General features: G+C 40.8%; 1 protein-coding gene across 1 annotated transcript in view; it reads left to right on the plus strand.

Moving 5' to 3' along the window:
- The first annotated feature begins 2,457 nt into the window (after window positions 1-2,457).
- Window positions 2,458-17,878, plus strand: part of KCNK1 (potassium two pore domain channel subfamily K member 1) — a 46,154-nt gene continuing 30,733 nt past the window's right edge. The window contains exon 1 of the mRNA XM_077168360.1: window positions 2,458-2,890. Coding sequence (XP_077024475.1) covers window positions 2,536-2,890 — 355 coding nt within the window. The 5' untranslated portion in view covers window positions 2,458-2,535. The remainder of the gene's footprint in view (window positions 2,891-17,878) is intronic.

The following is a 17,878-nucleotide window of genomic DNA, read 5'->3' on the forward strand; positions in this document are numbered from 1 at the left end:
ATTGATGCTAATGTTCTGGGAAATGATCATGATGATGAATATGCAACTATATGATGATATTGTGAATTGCTGAGTGTATGTGTTGGGAATTTTTGTGTTTCTTGTAATTTTTTTTAAATTAATAAAAAAATTTTTAAAAAAAGAATGGGGGGCGGGCCGCGGTGGCTCAGCGGGCAAAGTGCTTGCCTGCTATGCCGGAGGACCTCGGTTCGATTCCCGGCCCCAGCCCATGTAACAAAAACAAAAAAACAAAATACAATAAAACAAGAAAATGTTTAAAGATGTTTCCCTTTCTTCCTTCCTTCCTTCCTTCTATCCTTCCTTCCTTCTCTCTGTCTTTCCTTTAAAAAAAAATTAAAAAAAAAAAAATAAATAAAAATAAAAAAAAAAAAAAAAAAAAGAATGGGGTGTGGCAGGGGATGGTTGGTTATGAAATACACTTCAGGAAAGGCCACTGTAGGATAGTCGAGACATGAGATAATTCACAGGCAGAGAAAAAGGAGTAGTAGAAAAGAAGTAATTGAAGTTATAGAGTAAGGGACTAGCTGACGGAGTAAAGGTTCCAGGAGGCTGAGAATGCTGAGGTTAATGACTTCACCTTGAAAATAATGAGGTGTGTTTTTCCTCAGGAGTGAAAATAAAGGAAAATAAATAGATTGTTGATTAAAAGATATTTTGAGGTGTAGAAAAGTTAAGTTGAGGGATGGCTTCAATTTTCTGAGTAAAGTAGCAGGTGACATTATTTACTGAAAGTAAAATATCACTGAAGAGTCTGTTGGACATTTTCACTAAAGTTTCTATGTAAACACAACATATTCTTTTCTTTTTAGAACGTCAGTGAAGTAGGCAGATGTTCAGCTAGATATTATACCAAATAATTGTACAATTCAGTTCTTCAGCTTTGTTTTTAATGTTTTTCTTGATTACAAAAATATGTTCATTGTAGAAAATTTGAAAAGAGTAAAAAAGTACAAAGAAATAAAAGTCACCTAACTATGTTCCACTATCACCAAAAGACAACTTTTAGGAGCTGGTTTCAATTCCACACAATCAATGTACTATGCAGATACAGCTCTATATTTTATATATTTGAGAGTGTACACAGTTTTGCTATGCTCCAATAGTCTAGACATATTTTAAATGGTTATAAGGTATCCACACTGTAGATATACTGTAACTTGTTTAACCATTACCCCATTTGTGAACATTTAGATTGTTTCTGATTCTTCACTATTTTTAATTTATACATACATAACGTATATAGACGTTTATTAACAGCCTTTGTATAGATCTTTTCCCTTCTGATTATTTTTTTTTCTTTAGGACGCATCACTACGTCCAAGTACATAAACTCTTAACTCCCACCCATATAAGGCGTCTCCCTGACCCTTGTCAACATTTACGCAACTGAAACAACTGAGATTTCCCACGTGTGTGGGAAACACACACACGTGGGAAAGTTCAGTTTCTTCTGGGTTTGGCATATTGGAATCTTTTCTTCACCATAAAACATGAAGTCTGTTTTAAATAATTAGAACTCAGAAAAAGGGACCTTTCGAAAACATTTCTTTGCCCTCCGTTTCCACTTTGTAAGGGGGAGGGAGTGGGGAGGGGGAGGGTGGAGAACTCTTTGACCTAAGTAAGGTGCCTTCCCGCTCTGAGGCTCTGATCTTTTCACCATCATAAAGGCACCAGATAGCTCAACCGTCTCGCCTGTAAGACAGAAGAAAAGTATTTCAGGGCTCCCTATTTCATAATTGCCACTTTGATTAGGGTGATGTACGCAGGAAATGAGGAGTAGGCTCGGGAAAGGGGCTTCGGTCAAGCCAGGCTTTTCCCCAGAAGTCGCCCCCCAACCTCACGCGCTCTCCCATACCGTGAGCCCTTTTCTCTGGCCGGGAGCCTCTTCGCTGTGGTTACTCAACCTGGGGGAGGAACGCGGGAGGAGCCCGTGGAGGCCCAGGGCGGGGGTCTGGGCTCCACTGAGTCACTCCCGGGGCGGGCCGGGGCCCCGCGGCGCGAAAGGCGGGCGTCGTCTCCCCGCCTTTCCGACGCTCCAGCCAACTTTACCCCACAGTCTCCATCTACCCTCCCGAGTTACCTGAGCCGGTGAACCACGTCAGAGCTACATCATCTGGGCTTTTTATATTGCAAGGGAAGAGGAAAAGAAGGGGGAAAAAAAATCGCCGGAGCGAGCCAATCACAGGGAGACCGCAACTGCACAAAGGGAGCCGGAGCCCGCGCCAGGCGAGCGCGAAAGGGGGTGCGGGAAGGGCAGGGGCGCAGCGGCACCTGGTCCGGGCAGCTCAAACTTCGGGCCCCGCCCTTCCCGTGGGCGCGGCGAGGGAGGGGACCCCCGGCAGGGCGGGCCCGGCTGGGCAGCGGCCTCCGAGGCACCCGCAGCAGGTAACTCGAGCTGGCCGAGGGCGGGCCGGGGCGGCGCCGAGGAGGGTGCGGGTGCTGGGCCCGCGCGCGGCTCGCGCTCTCGGCCGGGTCTGCTGCGGTGGCAGCAGCGGCGGCGCGCGGGGGAGGAAGATGCTGCAGTCCCTGGCCGGCAGTTCGTGCGTGCGCCTGGTGGAGCGGCACCGCTCGGCCTGGTGCTTCGGCTTCCTGGTACTGGGCTACCTGCTCTACCTGGTTTTCGGCGCCGTGGTCTTCTCCTCGGTGGAGCTGCCCTATGAGGACCTGCTGCGCCAGGAGCTTCGCAAGCTGAAGCGACGCTTCCTGGAGGAGCACGAGTGCCTGTCGGAGCAGCAACTGGAACAGTTCTTGGTGCGGGTGCTGGAGGCCAGCAACTACGGCGTGTCGGTGCTCAGCAACGCCTCGGGCAACTGGAACTGGGACTTCACCTCCGCGCTGTTCTTCGCCAGCACGGTGCTCTCCACCACAGGTAGAAAGCCCGGCGCCCTGCCGATCCCTGTCCCCCCATGATCTGGTGCCTCCTAGGGCCTCTGCGCTGCGGTGACTTGGGGGGGAGGGGAAGCGCCCGCACAGCCGGAAACGGACGAGGTGGCTTCTTAACGTGACTTGGGTGTTGCCACCCGCAACTCTTAGGAAGTGGCCCCCAAACCTATGGTCTGCGTGGGTTCAGGGGCTTCATCCCGGTGCATTGCTTTTTTTACGCTAAATCGTCAGGTCTGTATCTGTAGCATCTTAGCCACCGACCAACTGGGCAGTGGGATGATAGAAGCTATCCACGGCTCCAAGGGCGCTCGCCTTTTCCCTCCCCATCCCGGAGGACTGAGGCTACAGCATCTACTAATAATACGTTAACAGGTCACCTTCCCGATGGGTGCCTTCTCTTTTAATAATTCAGAGGCATTTCGGGTTTTTTTGGACCCTAGAGATGGTTTGGGGATAACCGAGTGACATCACTCTGCTCTTCGCAGGTGACCTCTGAGCGTACAGGCCGATCCCGTTTCTTTTTGGAGTTGGAGGAGGGGTGAGGGAGAAGGAAAGGAGTGTCCAGTAGTCTATGATCTGGCGAAATGGGGCACCTCTGATTCAGCACTTCTCTTAACTTTGAGTGTGCAGGATTGCTCTTAAACTTTGAAGCGCCAATTCCCCCGCACTGCACAACCGGCCGGCCGCTGACCGGTGGAGGAGCGCCCCCAGAGTGAAGGTTAGATCTAGGATTTGTCCCCGAGCGCCGTCACTGTGCTAGATTAGATCAATGAAGACATATGTAAATCGACATTCAGATGCTGAAAGGAAGCTCAAAGAGCGTCCAGGGTAGTCGCTTTCTTTCATCCGCGGGGTCTAATCTTTGAACACACAATCAATCCCTCGTGGCCTGGCACAAGGTCACACACTTTCCAGTGTAGTCCCAGCAGCTGGGCCTTGTAATTTATTTACCTGCGAGGAACCTTTTGTATTCCTGCCTACTTCCCGCCTACACCTCCCCCCCCACCATGCCCAGTCTATACAGGTGAACCAACTTCCCCTTCCTGTTACTCCCACACTTCCTTCATCCCCAGCCTGCCCCACTTCCCAGGGTTTATTTGTTTATAATCCCCTTTAGGCTAAACCCTGTTGATGATTTTGATAGTTACTTGGCAATAAGTAATGTCCTCCACTATCCACATAGAACATGTAAAACAACTTGTTCAGAAGTCTGGAGTGAATTGCTAGGCTAATGTAAGTTTACCTGGGGAAAAAGAAAAAAAAGAAACAGAATTCCAAATGTATTGTGATATCTTAACACTGTGTTAAATGTAGCCCTAAACAAGACAGACCTGTTATCTCACTTTGCTAAGAGTGCTTGCTCCTTAGCCAACATCACTCATTGTATTTTTATTTTTGTTTTGACTACTGCTTCCATCTTGTTTACCTAATGCTGTTCCTTATGTCACTTGGAATTCACCCTTTCTTTTTGGGTCTGTTTGTGCTAAATTGAGAATCATCCTTTCTCTGAAGAAGTGTGTATTTCCACTGTACAGAATGTCTACAACTGGGTCACTGTGTTGGGTAAACATTTTTAAGGATGATACTTTTTAGTGCTTTCCCGATAACGACACTTTGAAGATAGAAAAAGAATGAGAACAGCATTGTGAGAAAAGAACAGTGAAATAGTTTCTGTGTCTGTTTTTGCAAAATCGGTCTGCTTTCCCTGGATGGATTTCACGTCATTGAAGCTCATTTATAATCTCAACATCGTATTTCCTTAATTAAATTCTGCAAACCTTGAATAGACAAGTATTTCCCAGATTCCCTCCCTCCCTTTTATTTTAATCAGGAAAAAATGCAGTTCTTGTATAAAAGGGGTGGGGATGGATGTCTTATTATTGGTATTCAGATTACATTGTGGTTCCTAAGAAAGTCTGTATTCCTGCAAACAAGAGTTCATTTAGGAAACCAGTGCAAAGGGCCCTTAAGGACAAATTAAACGAAAAAGTGACTCTTGGTTTCACAAATTAGCAAATCAATGAACTCTTGTTATGAGTAGAACTATTCTAAACCAGTGATATTCTCCTGTTGGTTTTGTACTGACAAATTTGATTTTCCTTATGGTATCAAAACACCAGTTTTGTGGCAGAGGACCAATTTTAGAATAAATACCTTAGAAAAGTATTTTCTGGAAAAGAATCAGACAACTCGAATTGGAGTTGTGGCTTTCATTTCTCCTTCAAGTGGATATTAGACATGTCATACCTTCTCTTCCCACTCTTCTAGCACTATTTATGTCAAATCACGGAGACGGTTGTCACCCAGTTAGTCAGTACCATCAACCCTGGCTGGTTTCAGAATGAAACCCATGGAAATAGCCATCCCTTGTAAGACAGGCTTAGGAATGTCATTATAGCAAGGGTATTCTCCCTCCAAGAAGTACAAGTGTCCGTTTGTGGAAGGAACTGGGTGAAATCTTCACCGTCTTTTTGGATGAAGTCTTAGACTGGGTATTTCAGCAATGTTCTTTCCTTTCTCTGCTCTGCCAAGGACTCCATCAGTAATTTTCAGCAAACAATTTAACATCTCTCTACCTTCCCTTGATTAAAAAAGATATAACAGGGCGGGCCACGGTGGCTCAGCAGGCAGAATTCCTGCCTGCCATGCCGGAGATCCCGGGTTCGATTCCCGGTGCCTGCCCATGCAAAAAAAAAAAAAAAAAAAAAAAAAAAGATATAACAACATCTACATAGGAATCACATGAAAATGAATGAGTGCAAAGCACTTTTCAGAGGGAAGGGCTATGTAAATTAAAGGAGCCATTATAGAATACAGTAGTTCCCATATACTTGTTATACTGTGATTTTTTTTTTTTAAGCATTGAGGAAATAAAAACTTGCTGACATTTGGGGAGTAAATTGATGAATACAAAGTTATCTTTAGTAGCCATCTAAAGCTTTGAGCAGTCTTGTTCTTTTTGAGAACATACTGTGATATCAGTTGGCTGTAATTATGTGTCTTTAATCCTCTTCCTAAGCAAGGCACATTGTGAAGTTGAATGTTTGGTTAAAAATATAGTTTCTGTATTCATGTAAATACATAATAAACTTTTGTTACTTTATAAATGTCCTATGCTGCTAACCTGGGATCCATATGACAGCTCTGTCCCCTTTTTTCATTTGTAGTCATGGCTCCTACTTAGGATGCTGCTTTGTCCCTGCTTACGAAGAGATGTTTTAAAATGCTTATTGAAAAGTGTCAAGTAGAGGACCTTAACTGTGCTTGTTTTAGGTAGTCTTTGATTTAGTTGGGTGGGAAGTTACTGCAGCATTGGTAGCTTTGAATAAGAGAAGAAGGGAAAAAGTAATGGAGCAGGGGTGCTGGATCAATCCTTAGTTTTCAGAAGGAGAAATGGTATTAGCATCAACAAATAGTTATTGTGCTTTTAGAACGGGAGTGGGCAAACTCAGGCTCCTGGGCCAAGCCCCGCCCACCACTTTTTTCTGCATGATCCTTAACTCAATATTTTTTACCTTTGCAAAGGGTTGGGGGAAAAAATCAAAAGAAAAATAATATTTCCTGGCACTGAAAAGTTTTATGAAATTCATTTGTCAGTGTCTGTATATAAAGTTTTATTGGCAGACAGCCACACTTATTCATTCATTAATCATCCCTTCATCTCTGGCTGTTTTCATGCTAGAAGGGCAGGCTTGTGTTGCCACAGAGGCCACAGACCCACAAAACCTAAAATATTTACTGTTTGGCCCATTACTGGAAAAGCTTGCTGACCTTTGCTTTAGAATAATACTTGGAGGAAGCTCTAAGTCAGAATAATTTTGACCACTTTAGTTTACTTTGGAAGAGTAAAATTTATCTTGCCAGACTTTTTTGTGCTGCTGTTTAAAATGAATGCTATGCAATACTATCCCCCCCCCCCCCCCATAAAGGTTTGCTTATTTTAGGCTGTCACTAGTTTTGGGTCAAATTAGTGATGCTTTTTATTTTAAACAGTGAGAAAGTTACACATCACATTGTGGTAAATACTATATTATATCTATGGCAGAAATGACAGCAAGAAAGGAATTTCTACCAAGAACAAACTCTAAGGAGCCAGAAAGAGATCTCATATTCCATGCACAGAAGTTCATGCTCTATTCATATGAGGGCCCCACAGTCTCTATTCTGGGCCTTTATAATGAATTCTAAGAGATTAGTGATATGGTTTTCAAGGCCTTAGCAGATTAAAGAGGGAAAGACACAGCTACAGGCAAGCATAAGTGACAGGTCATGAAAAGACAGTTTAAAAGCAGAAATATAACGTTATTAGAAAAATAAGCACACATTTATGGAACACTTTACATGTGCCAGGCAATATTTATATGTGATGCAGGTATCAAAAGACACCAATGAGGTGTAGGTATCATCTACCTGTTAAAGAGATTGAAACTGAAGTTTAGGGTGAGTTTTTCTTCCTAAGTTACAAGGCTAGAAATGACAGGGTCTTGATTTGATCCTACTGGTTATGTCTGATTTAAAAGCCTGAACTTTGCATGGTGTCTGGTGTACTTAGTACTTTTTTTAAAGTGGGAAAACAAAACAAATGCAAATGTAGGAGCCCAAGAAACAAACCTTTATTTTAAGTCAATACCTTTGCAACAAACAATTTCACGTACTTAACTAGGACATCACTGTTTTAGGACACAATATAGTAACTGATACCCTTGAATCCTAAAGAAAAGTAGTTCTGCATGCTTCTGTTTAAGAAGGCAGGGTAATGTGTAATGAATTCTAGAAGTATTTCTACCCATAATGGTTATAGAGAGAAGATATTTAGTGGTTAAATGTATAATCTATAAAATATCAGTTCTTTAATATTTTGAAGTTTGTTTTTTCAAAACTATAAATTTCCTGTTATCTATGCCTATTTTATATAGCATCTGGAACATTCTGTTACTCTTATAAATTAAAAAAATTATGTCTTTGTTTTTATGACATAACTGTACATTTTTGTCAAGAATCCAATCTTCTGAATGTCCCACCAATCCAGTAGGGGAAATCTAGTTCCTTTTGGGTTAAGTTATTTGATGGCCCTGCTCATTGGCTGTTATATGTGTCTGTGGTCCTGAGACTAGACAACTGAAGCCGATGAGGTTGAAGCACATGAAATTGCCAAAACTCAAAATTGTTTGTTTCTTTTTTTGTATGCTGTGTGGCGGGGTCACATTTCATTATTTTTCCATGTGAGTATCCTGCTATTAGCACACCATTTGTTGAATTTTTGTTTGTTTTGCTTGTTTGTTCGTTTTCTGGGAAGTGCATCGATTGCTAATTGAACTTGGATCTCCCACATGGCAGGTGAGAATTCTACCACTGAATTACCCTTGTACCCCCTCGAAATTGTTTTGACCCATAAAAAGGACAATTTAATATGGCTCAGCATCCTATAAGTTTGGTTTCAGGGAACAGAGAAACCATCATACCATATACTCTCTTTGACACAGTAAGAGTTTCACTGTGCTAGATCTTCTTCTCAACAAACCTCTTCGGACCCCAAATCTATGAAATACTCAAATTTTACTTTTTCTGTGAGAAATCCTAACTTTCCTCTGTTAACTGTGCCATGCTCACATTACCTGTTACAGGGATGAGTAAAGGTTGTCCCTTTATCAAAAAGGAGACAACTTGGTGATGTTTTCTTGACCCCCTAACCCCACCCTAACCCTATACCCCATCTATCTCCTAGACTCAATTTGTTCTGAATTTCTTTGTTCATTCTCGGGTAGCGTCCCTATTCTCTTTACAGTCCTCAGAGGTGGTGGCCACACTGGCAGCAGCACTTTGCCCAGTCGTGGTCCTGTCCCAAGGTCAAGGTAAAGGAGGAGTGGGGGAGGACTGGAGGAGTAGGGGAACACCTGAAAGATCTGTGTGATGCTCCCTAAGCATGAACCAGAGCCTGTCTGTTACGTTCTCGGCATCTTCATGTTTCCTTTCTTCAATTTGTAAACAGAGTGGATTGTCATATTAAACAGATGAAGTTAGGCTAAAGATGGGTTAAATTAGACATTTAGCAGTGTTTTTTCATCTCCTTGATCACAGATCAGATTCTAACTTTGTATTGGCTGCTCTAGCTTGGTTGGTTTGCTTGGTAGTAAGAAAAGCTTGTTCTGGGAATCTTGGTAGATTAATTTATTGGTACCAGTGAAGTGCTCTAGACAGAAAGCTTCCAGGGCTCTTGGGAAACCCATGTAATTCATGGCTGGTGGGTTCTGGGGAGTGACAACAAAGCAAGCAGAATGTCCCAAGAGATTTTTAAAGAAGAAAAAAGTGCTATTCTTCATTTCTCTGAGTGTGGTCAATGGATTATATGCTAGAAATAAGATTTGGGAGGCTCTAATTCTACTGCTCCTTCCTTAAAGCTTAGGCTGCTCTATTAAGCTATTTAATCAAGTTGATGCCTCATTCTCCCTTCCACTCTGTTTTATTAGATCCTCTTGAGCTTATTCAGACCCTAGTTTCCTTGTCTGGTCAGTGACACAGTGTGAAGGCTGAAGGCTATTTCTTGTCCAGATATACACTGAGGAGGGGTAAAGCACCAACAGGGAGAGAATGGTGCCAGGAGCCTAGGAAAGAGAGGTACCCAAGGCCATGGTGAGCTAGGCAAGACTAGGAATTGGGACCCCTTAAAAGCAGAGTCTACTCACAGTTCCCAGGTGCCTCCCCCCAACTCTTCCTCCTCTTTGTTCCAGCAGAGTTAGTCTTCTTCCTGCTGGTTCTTACCTACTATTCTATCACGCCACACCCACCACGTTATACTGAAATCCTCTGTTCCTCTGTTACAGCACTTATAACCTTGTAGTGAAATTATTTGTGTTCTTGTTTGTCCTCCCAAAAGAATGATCTTCTTGAGGATGAGAAATGGTCCTGGCCTCATCTTTGCCACCTTAGCACTTCCTATGTCCTCAATAAATGCAACTTAAGGCATATTTCTTAATGTGTCTAAGTTTTACCTTTTCTGTAAAATGGAGAAGTTTCCAAAGATGTTATTCTTATTCTATTTTTCAAGAGACCTTAGGTGCAACGTTATTGTCTGGATGAAGAAACAGCAAATTGCTTAAATGGCTTTTAAGCTTATTCATATAGGAACAATTATATCTGAGTACCTCATATGTGCTCAGTGCACCAGATAAGGCCCTAAATGAATGAAAAGTGGCCATGGCTTCCAAGGAGCCAGAATCTAAAAAGAGAAGAGAGACATTCATTTTCAGCAAATATATGCTGAGCAGTTATGTTTACCACGTACTGTTCTAGACGTGGATTTTGTAGTGGAAAAATACAAATGCTTGCCTTCCTCGATGTGTTATTCTAGTGGCAGGAGGGGAGAGAGGCAGTCAACAAGATAACTAAGTAAAATGCATAGAATGTTAAAGGGTGATAAGTGCTAGGGAGAAAAATAAAGCAACAAGAGGAAATAGGGAGTGTATGTTAGTGTGTGCTTGACGGAATGGGCGGGCAAGGGTGGTTTCCATGTCAGATAAGGTGGTCAGAGAAGGCCTTACTGCAAAGATGGTATTTGAAAGAAGTGGGGAGTGAATTATACGGTCATCTGTGTTTCAGAACAAAGACCCTCTATCAGAGGCACATCTTGGAAGCTGTTGTGGCTGAAGCTGAGTATAAAGAGGGAGTGATGTGGTCATACAGAAGGAGTGACAGCAGATCGTGTAGGGGGAGTTTGGGGCCAATGTGAAGAGTTTGACTTTTCTCTGAGTGAGGTGGAAAGTACTGCAGGGTTTTGAGCAAAGGGATGATATGAACTGGCTGGTTGTTTTACACGTTCAGTCTGGTGGGTGAGGAAGGGCAAGGGTTGGTTGGACACAAGAGGTCCTAACCTGTTGGTGCCTTAGGGTGGTAGGAGTGGATATATTTTCATGGTAGCACCAACTAGGTTTGCCGATGGCTTGGTTGTGAGTATGAGAAAAAGAGTAGTCAAGAATGACCGTGAGGTTTTTGTCGTGAGCATCTGGCAGAATGGAGGGAAGGCAATGGATGGAGCAGAGTTTGGGTAGAGGAGCTCGAACTCATCTATGGGCCCACTGAACTTGAAGTTCCTATTGGGCAGTGTCATATGCTTACAGGATAGATAATGATGCCTTCCATTTTCCACTGGCATTGTCTTATGATCTGAAGATACACCATATACATTGATAGAGATTAATTCTGGCTGCACAGATTGAAGAAGACCTCTGAAAGGTGGCATCTGAATTTGGCCTTGAAGGAAAAACAGAATGTCAGTGAGTAGAGAAGAAGGAAGAGATATTCCAGTTTGAGGGAAAAGCATGAGCAACAACCAAGAAATTTGAATCCTCTGGGTTGAGTTGCTGTTTGATGAATACATTTAATGATAGTTTGCTTGCAGACTAAGAAAGAATATCTAAACTATAATATTGTTTTCAAATCTAATAGTATGTAAGACTGTGTGGAATATGGAGGAGGAAATCACAAAGGGCAGAAGTATTTGCTTTATGTTTTCTTAAATTTAGTAACAGGATATTTAATGCTTAATATAATAATTTAACATAATATATTTAGTCCAAAGAGAAACAACAAATAAATATCTTTAGTACATTTTTCAGTAGTAGCTAACATTAAGAAAAATTACCAAGGAATGAATATAGGTGATTTCTGTTTTTAGAAATGATGCCTTCCTTTTTTTTGCAAAAGGTATTTAAACATTTTTGGAGTTATATCAGTTTCAAATAAACACATTTAAACTTTGTAATAGTGTAAAGATGGGGAAACTGTCATTGTGACTCTCTGAAAAACACCTGAGTAGTTTTCATTTCTGCTGTATGTTTTTAAATTTGCTGATTTACTTTTTGAAACAAACCCATTAGTATAAATATTGCACCCTTATAATTATTAATAATCTAAATGACCTCTTCTTTTTCTCAAATATTGCATTTTTGATATACTCTCAACTTCTGAATAGCAAGTGGGAAAGTGAAATGTTTTAAACTAGGATTAGAAGGTTAAAACATTCTTGTAACTAAAATTCTTCAAATGTTTGAACATCCGTTACCAAGGCACTCAATTATTTAAAGACTGTATTTAGATGGATTAAGTTAATTAAAGAAGCTGGAGAGGCTGTTCCACAGCTGCCTACATGCCAGACTGACTCACTTATTTGAAGACTCATAAAATTCTGAGCAAGAGAGAAAAGCCCCCACATCACTGCCTACCCACCACCCAATGTTCTGACACAAGCCATCTCAGAAAAATAGCATTATCGCCCACAGGCCAGCTCCAACAGATGTACTTTGCAGTGGGAAGACGCTGTTGTATGGTTCAGTTACACACCCTCAAATAGCAGGGAAGAAGTACTGTTCCAGCTAAGCAATCTGACACCATCTTACCTTCTCTCACTACTGCAAAGCATCTAATGTTTAAGAATCAAACTAAGATGGAAAGAAAAAAACTAAACAAATTAAAATTTATAAAAAGGAACAAAAAGCAAACTTTCACTAGTAGTTTATGGCTTATCTAAATAAACTTAGATTTGATCTTTCAGCATCTCTGGTTGAACACTTGTTTGTTCACTAATTCTTTCCTCTACCTTTTCAGATCTGTTGTTGAGCCCCTTTTGTGATGTTTTTATTTCTGTTATTATGCTTTTCAACTCCCAAACTTCCATGTAGTTCTTTTCTTAAATTTCTATGTTTTTATTAATATTCTCTATTTGATGTGATATTACCCTACCTTCCTTTACTTCATTTTAATTAAGCTTTCCTTTAGTTCCATGAACATGTTCATACAGCTACTTTGAAAAATTTGACTTATGGTAACCCTTACAGGTATAACCAGTTGCCTGGTTTTTCCTTTTTTTCCCAGCTTAGGGATTATTCTTTCCTATTTCTTTGTATGTTTCATAATTTTTTTTTATTGGAAACTGGTCATTTTAGATAATATATTGAAGGAACTCTGCATACTAGTTCCCCCTCCTCACCCAAAGTTTGTTTTTGTTATTTGCTTGTTTATGTGTTTAGTGACATGATTATTTTAGTGAAGTTCATTCCCCATACAGAGTGTTAAGTCTGATGTGGCTACTCAGGAAGGCAGAGTTTTGCAGATACTCACAGTCATCTGGGATGACAGTAATACTGGTGAGTTCTCTTCCACTCTGTCCCTGACCAAAACCAGTGGTTGAGTTCCACTAGTTGCAGGCCTTCACTTCATCCTTTACTAGTTTTGAGAGAGCCTTTAGGTTTAAACTTCCCCAGGCTCTGTTGCAAATGAAGTTAGCTCCTTTGGAAAGAGACCAGGAGCTGTCTGTTTAAGGCTCCTTTCTCCGCCAAGGGAAAAATCTCTGAGGCAGGCTCTAGAGTTGAGAGCGGGGACAGTGGCAGGCTTCTGTCTATAAATAAGACTTTCTGGATAGGTTACTCAGTTGAGGTGTGGCACAACTGAATCAGAATGGGTCTTAATCCTATTGCTGGACGCCTGATAGGGAAGGTCACAAAGGGAGAAAGCCAAGGGGAGCAGCCAGAAGCTAGAGCCAGTGGGATTCAGAAAAGATGGGAGAAGCCAGGAGTGGTTGCCATGAGCATTGCCCTTTGACAGAAAAGCCGAGGATGAAGGCTCTCTGGCTGCCAGCCCCAGAGCACCACCGTCTTCTGGGAAACAGCATTGCCTTGATGATGCCTTGATTTTGGATTTCTCTTAGCTGAGCCAATAAATTCCTATTGTTTAAGCCAACCTATTACCTGTTAATTACTTTAGTGGCTGGAAACTAAAACAACTGTGCTATACTCTTCCACTAAAGGTAGAGGATTTGGCAAAATCAGGTGTGCCCATGACAGTGTGTCACTCCCCCAACATCTCATGTTTGTTTAGCTATTGGGTAAAAAGGATGGGAATCAAGCAGATTTTAATTAGGCCCACCTCATTAAATATCTCTTTAATGATCAGATTTTAAGCCCCAATGTCATCAGCTCAAAAGTGGAAAACGTTATGATAGCTTGTGCTCTGATACCTTGCATGGAGAGCAAGCAGTAGGCGAGCTCACCATTAATTTAATTGGGTTTATCCTTGCTTGTATATGCAATAGTTTTAAAAGCTACTCTCCCTTTTATCTAAAACTGCAATGAAGTCACTCACACTCATCTCTTCCATTTTGTGTGTCTGAAAAGGTAGCATATGTTGGGATACACAGTGAGACAATGCATTTATTTTCCATTTTTCCTGACTCCACTCATTTCCTTACCTGTGAGATGAGGCTGGGTGAGAATTTAGTTACATGTTCCTAAAGGAACATCTTTACTGTTCTAGCATCATACTCATTTCTGTGTTCCCATTAAATGATGATAAGTTCAGCTTTTGCCCAAGCAGGTAGTTCTCTATTTCCCATTAAACGCAGAGGTAGAGAGAGTTGAATCCAGAAACTTCAGTGACTGAGTACTGTCTTCTGAGCTTGGACCCTTTGGCAGAGAGATCACTGCAGAAATATTGTGGCTTAATGTGGCCATAGACCTAGAAGCCACCTGGGACCTCCAGCCACACAAACCAGACAGCATCTGCCCAAGATGGCACCTTGTACCCTCTTGTGCTCCGGCTCCACATGCAGACTGCTCTGTTTGCTGAAAAAGGAAAACATTATTTTGTCTTTTTATTAAGTGGGAGTATGATATTTGGCTGAATTACCCCTTGACTTGGGTTAATTATATGCTCTACCTGCTGAGCTCAGGGAATTCTCTCACTTTATTCCCCTGAAGTCTCACTCTCACTTTATTCCCCTTATTCAGGTGTGCTGCCTAAATTAATGATTTTTCTGATGATATGTGCTCTAATACCTTCAAGAAAGCCCATGATGTAAGTGGGATCACCATTAATTTTTAGTTTTTCATCCATATGTCTGCAAAAAATTCATTTTTACATATGAAATGTAAAATGACACATTTGCCTTTTTCTACTTATTTCTGTTCTAATACTATCAACTCTAGTTTGAAGTAAGTTCTGATATGCAAACAACCAAATTGCCCCATAATATCAAGGAGACTATTTGAGTAAGTTTGACCCTGGAGGATGGTCAATTAATGAACTAAGCGTCCATTTCTCTCCTAACCCTACAAATACTGGATTTTATCTCTCTTGTTACTTTAACTCTGCCAGCACTCCCTGTTAATATCCAGTGTAGATGTTCTGCTGGCTCTTTGGTCAATCGGTTTGTCTCTTAGTTACCCCTTGGACTCCATAAGGGGATCTAATTCAGTAATACCAATAATTACTACCACTTGCTGCTGACCACACACTGGGAGCCACACATATTCTATGTGCTGTCTCTGTCCTTCACTCATTTGGGTGCATCTAACAGTCCATACACTGATCTTGGAGATGTTGCCATTTTTTCTGATCATCTTAGGGTTTGTTTCTCCTTGGAAAAGGAGCCCAGTGCAAAATTTCCAGACCTGAAATTTTCTTTCTTTGTCCTCTAGCTTTTCTTCCTTATCAAGTTAATTTGCAGTTCAGCACACCGAACTCAGTTTTGGGGAGCTTCACATCTCTCTTAAGCAATCTTTCCATTTAAAGATGTTAGCCAGGAGATCAAACATACCTCTTTGCAGACTGGTTCTGAAATCTTTTTAATCCCTCATGTCAACCTGTAACTCTATTCGAGAGCTTTCTCCTTGGCCCTTAGCAGTACTAGATTAACTGTCATTAACTTTGATTTGATTTCATATGTTATCAATTTCAATAAAATTATAACTAATTGCTAATAAATGAGCTGCATGAAAATGCCATTGAAATCCCATGAGAAACATGCGTGGACAAGTGGATAAAAGCAATACTGGTTCATTTTGTGACCCTTAGAAATCTATTCCATATTAGATGGAAGGTGTTAAAAAAGACTTATCATTTGCTTTCTTCTGACAGATATGAAATAGTAAAAGTATATATTTTTAAAGTTAGCTTTTTAAGAAGAAAGGTCCACTAGAGTGCACATTATTGGGTCCTTCCCAGGTCATTGTGATCTAGGCCAACAAATTAAAATAAGCCAGATTGGCATAATATATATGGGAAATGTTGATAGTGCAATAAACTTGATGTTTGTTTTCGAGAAATATTCAAGAAATAGTCTGAAGTCTAAGGACATTTGACTTTATTATACTCCTTAAACTTCCAATTTTGAAAGACAGAATTTGGAATCTATTTGATCCATCTCTATAGAAAAACAAAATTGTGGTACTGATTTGTGTAAATACCTGAATACTGTACTGTAAAATATTAAGTTTATTTAGTGTTTAGGGACAGTTTGAAGAGAAGAAAAGTTTTGGTAGTTGTCAGTGTATAAAATTCCATGTTTTTAAATTTTGCTTTTGGTTGAGTTTTTGTTTTTGTTTGGGGGTGGGGAAGAAGCTTTGAAAGGAGGTATATTAAAAAAGCACATGATTTAGTAAGAAAACCTTGAGCCTCATTAATGGAAGTGTCAGGGGAAATCATTTTAGTGTCTACTGTCATTGGGGGGTGTAAATGGACATAGGTCCACAACAAAGCAGTAGTTCCATTTATTATTTACTCTGTACAAGAAATTGTGAAGACTTGTGCTTGGGAAATGATGAGGAATACAATAAAAACAAACAAGAAGGAATATACACACACAACAATAATACTTACATTTCAATAGGGCCTTTCACTTTTTAAAACTCCTCTCACTAACGTTACTTTCTTTGATGATTAAAACATTCATGTGTGGGTAGAAGGGAAGACCTTAGTTTTCCTGGTTTTACAGATGTGAAAGCTAAGACCAGCAAGTATAAAATGTCTTTTTGTCAGTGTGACCCAGTTGGGAAGTGGCAGTTCTGGGACTCAGGCTCGGGTGCTCCGGCAGTCCTAGGGACCTCATGGGATCAGTCAGCAAGGTTTAATGCACAGAGTGTGAAGTCAAGGCAAAGCTCTTGGGATCATTATGTCCACTAGATGCTGTACGTTTAGTGGCTTCTATTAAGTGCCTCAGGTTCTTCTGTGGCAAGAAGGGTCACTGGGAAACCTCTACTGTTGCTAATGATCATATACATAAGCCTCCCTAGAATCTCTTAATGAAAAGCTGAAAGAAGATCAAAATCCCGTCTTGAGGACAGGAGAGGATAGACAGGTGCCTGATTAAGGTTTTCAGTTTGCCAGCATGTTAAATGTCTGGGCTGTCCTGCTGAGGTGTGAGTATGAGGTGGTCATATAGAACAGAAAGAACTTTTGAAAGGAAAGCCTGCTTATTTCCAAAGTTAAATTGATATAACTCACATCTGTACTCATGACTTCTACCACTTGGCCCAGCACATCCAAAAGAAGGGAGAATGTCTAAATATAAGTAGTTCTGTGGTCCACCTATTCCCTTGTTTAGGCTAATTCTTTAAAATGTAATTCTTGCAATTGTCATAGTAGGTGAATACCTATATATGTTTTTTCCTTTTTCAGGAGCCACTGTAATATTCTTTATAATATTAATAATAATTAATTAATAATATCAGTTGTCAATTTTTGAATGCAAAAATGATCATCTTTTCCATTATAAATGTTTCATGTATATACCTGCTTGGATAGCAGTATATTCACCCCAGTATAACTGAAGAAATAAGGACATTTAACTATAAAATAAAATCCAGGTTTGATATCCACTCAGTCCACAAATGCCCAATAGGAAAAGCCTAGCTTGCTTTAGAGATACTACTGATAGAATTAAGGATACTAAAGATACTTCCAGTGAGGCCTTAGAAGGAAATGACAAGTGTGTTATTGGAAACTAGAGGAAAGGTAGGGTCCTTGTTTGAAAGTGGCACAGAACTTGGCAAAATTTTTTTCTGATGTCAGATGGAAGACAGAATTGAAAGCAGTGGACTTGAATATTTAGTTGAGGAGATTTCCAAACTAAGCGTGGATAGCCTTCTCCTTGTTGCTTATAGTAAAATACAAAAGGAAAGAGATAAGCTGAAAACTGAACTTTCAA

Source organism: Tamandua tetradactyla, chromosome 7 (genome assembly GCF_023851605.1).
Source record: "Tamandua tetradactyla isolate mTamTet1 chromosome 7, mTamTet1.pri, whole genome shotgun sequence".
Taxonomy (NCBI): Eukaryota; Metazoa; Chordata; class Mammalia; order Pilosa; family Myrmecophagidae; genus Tamandua; species Tamandua tetradactyla.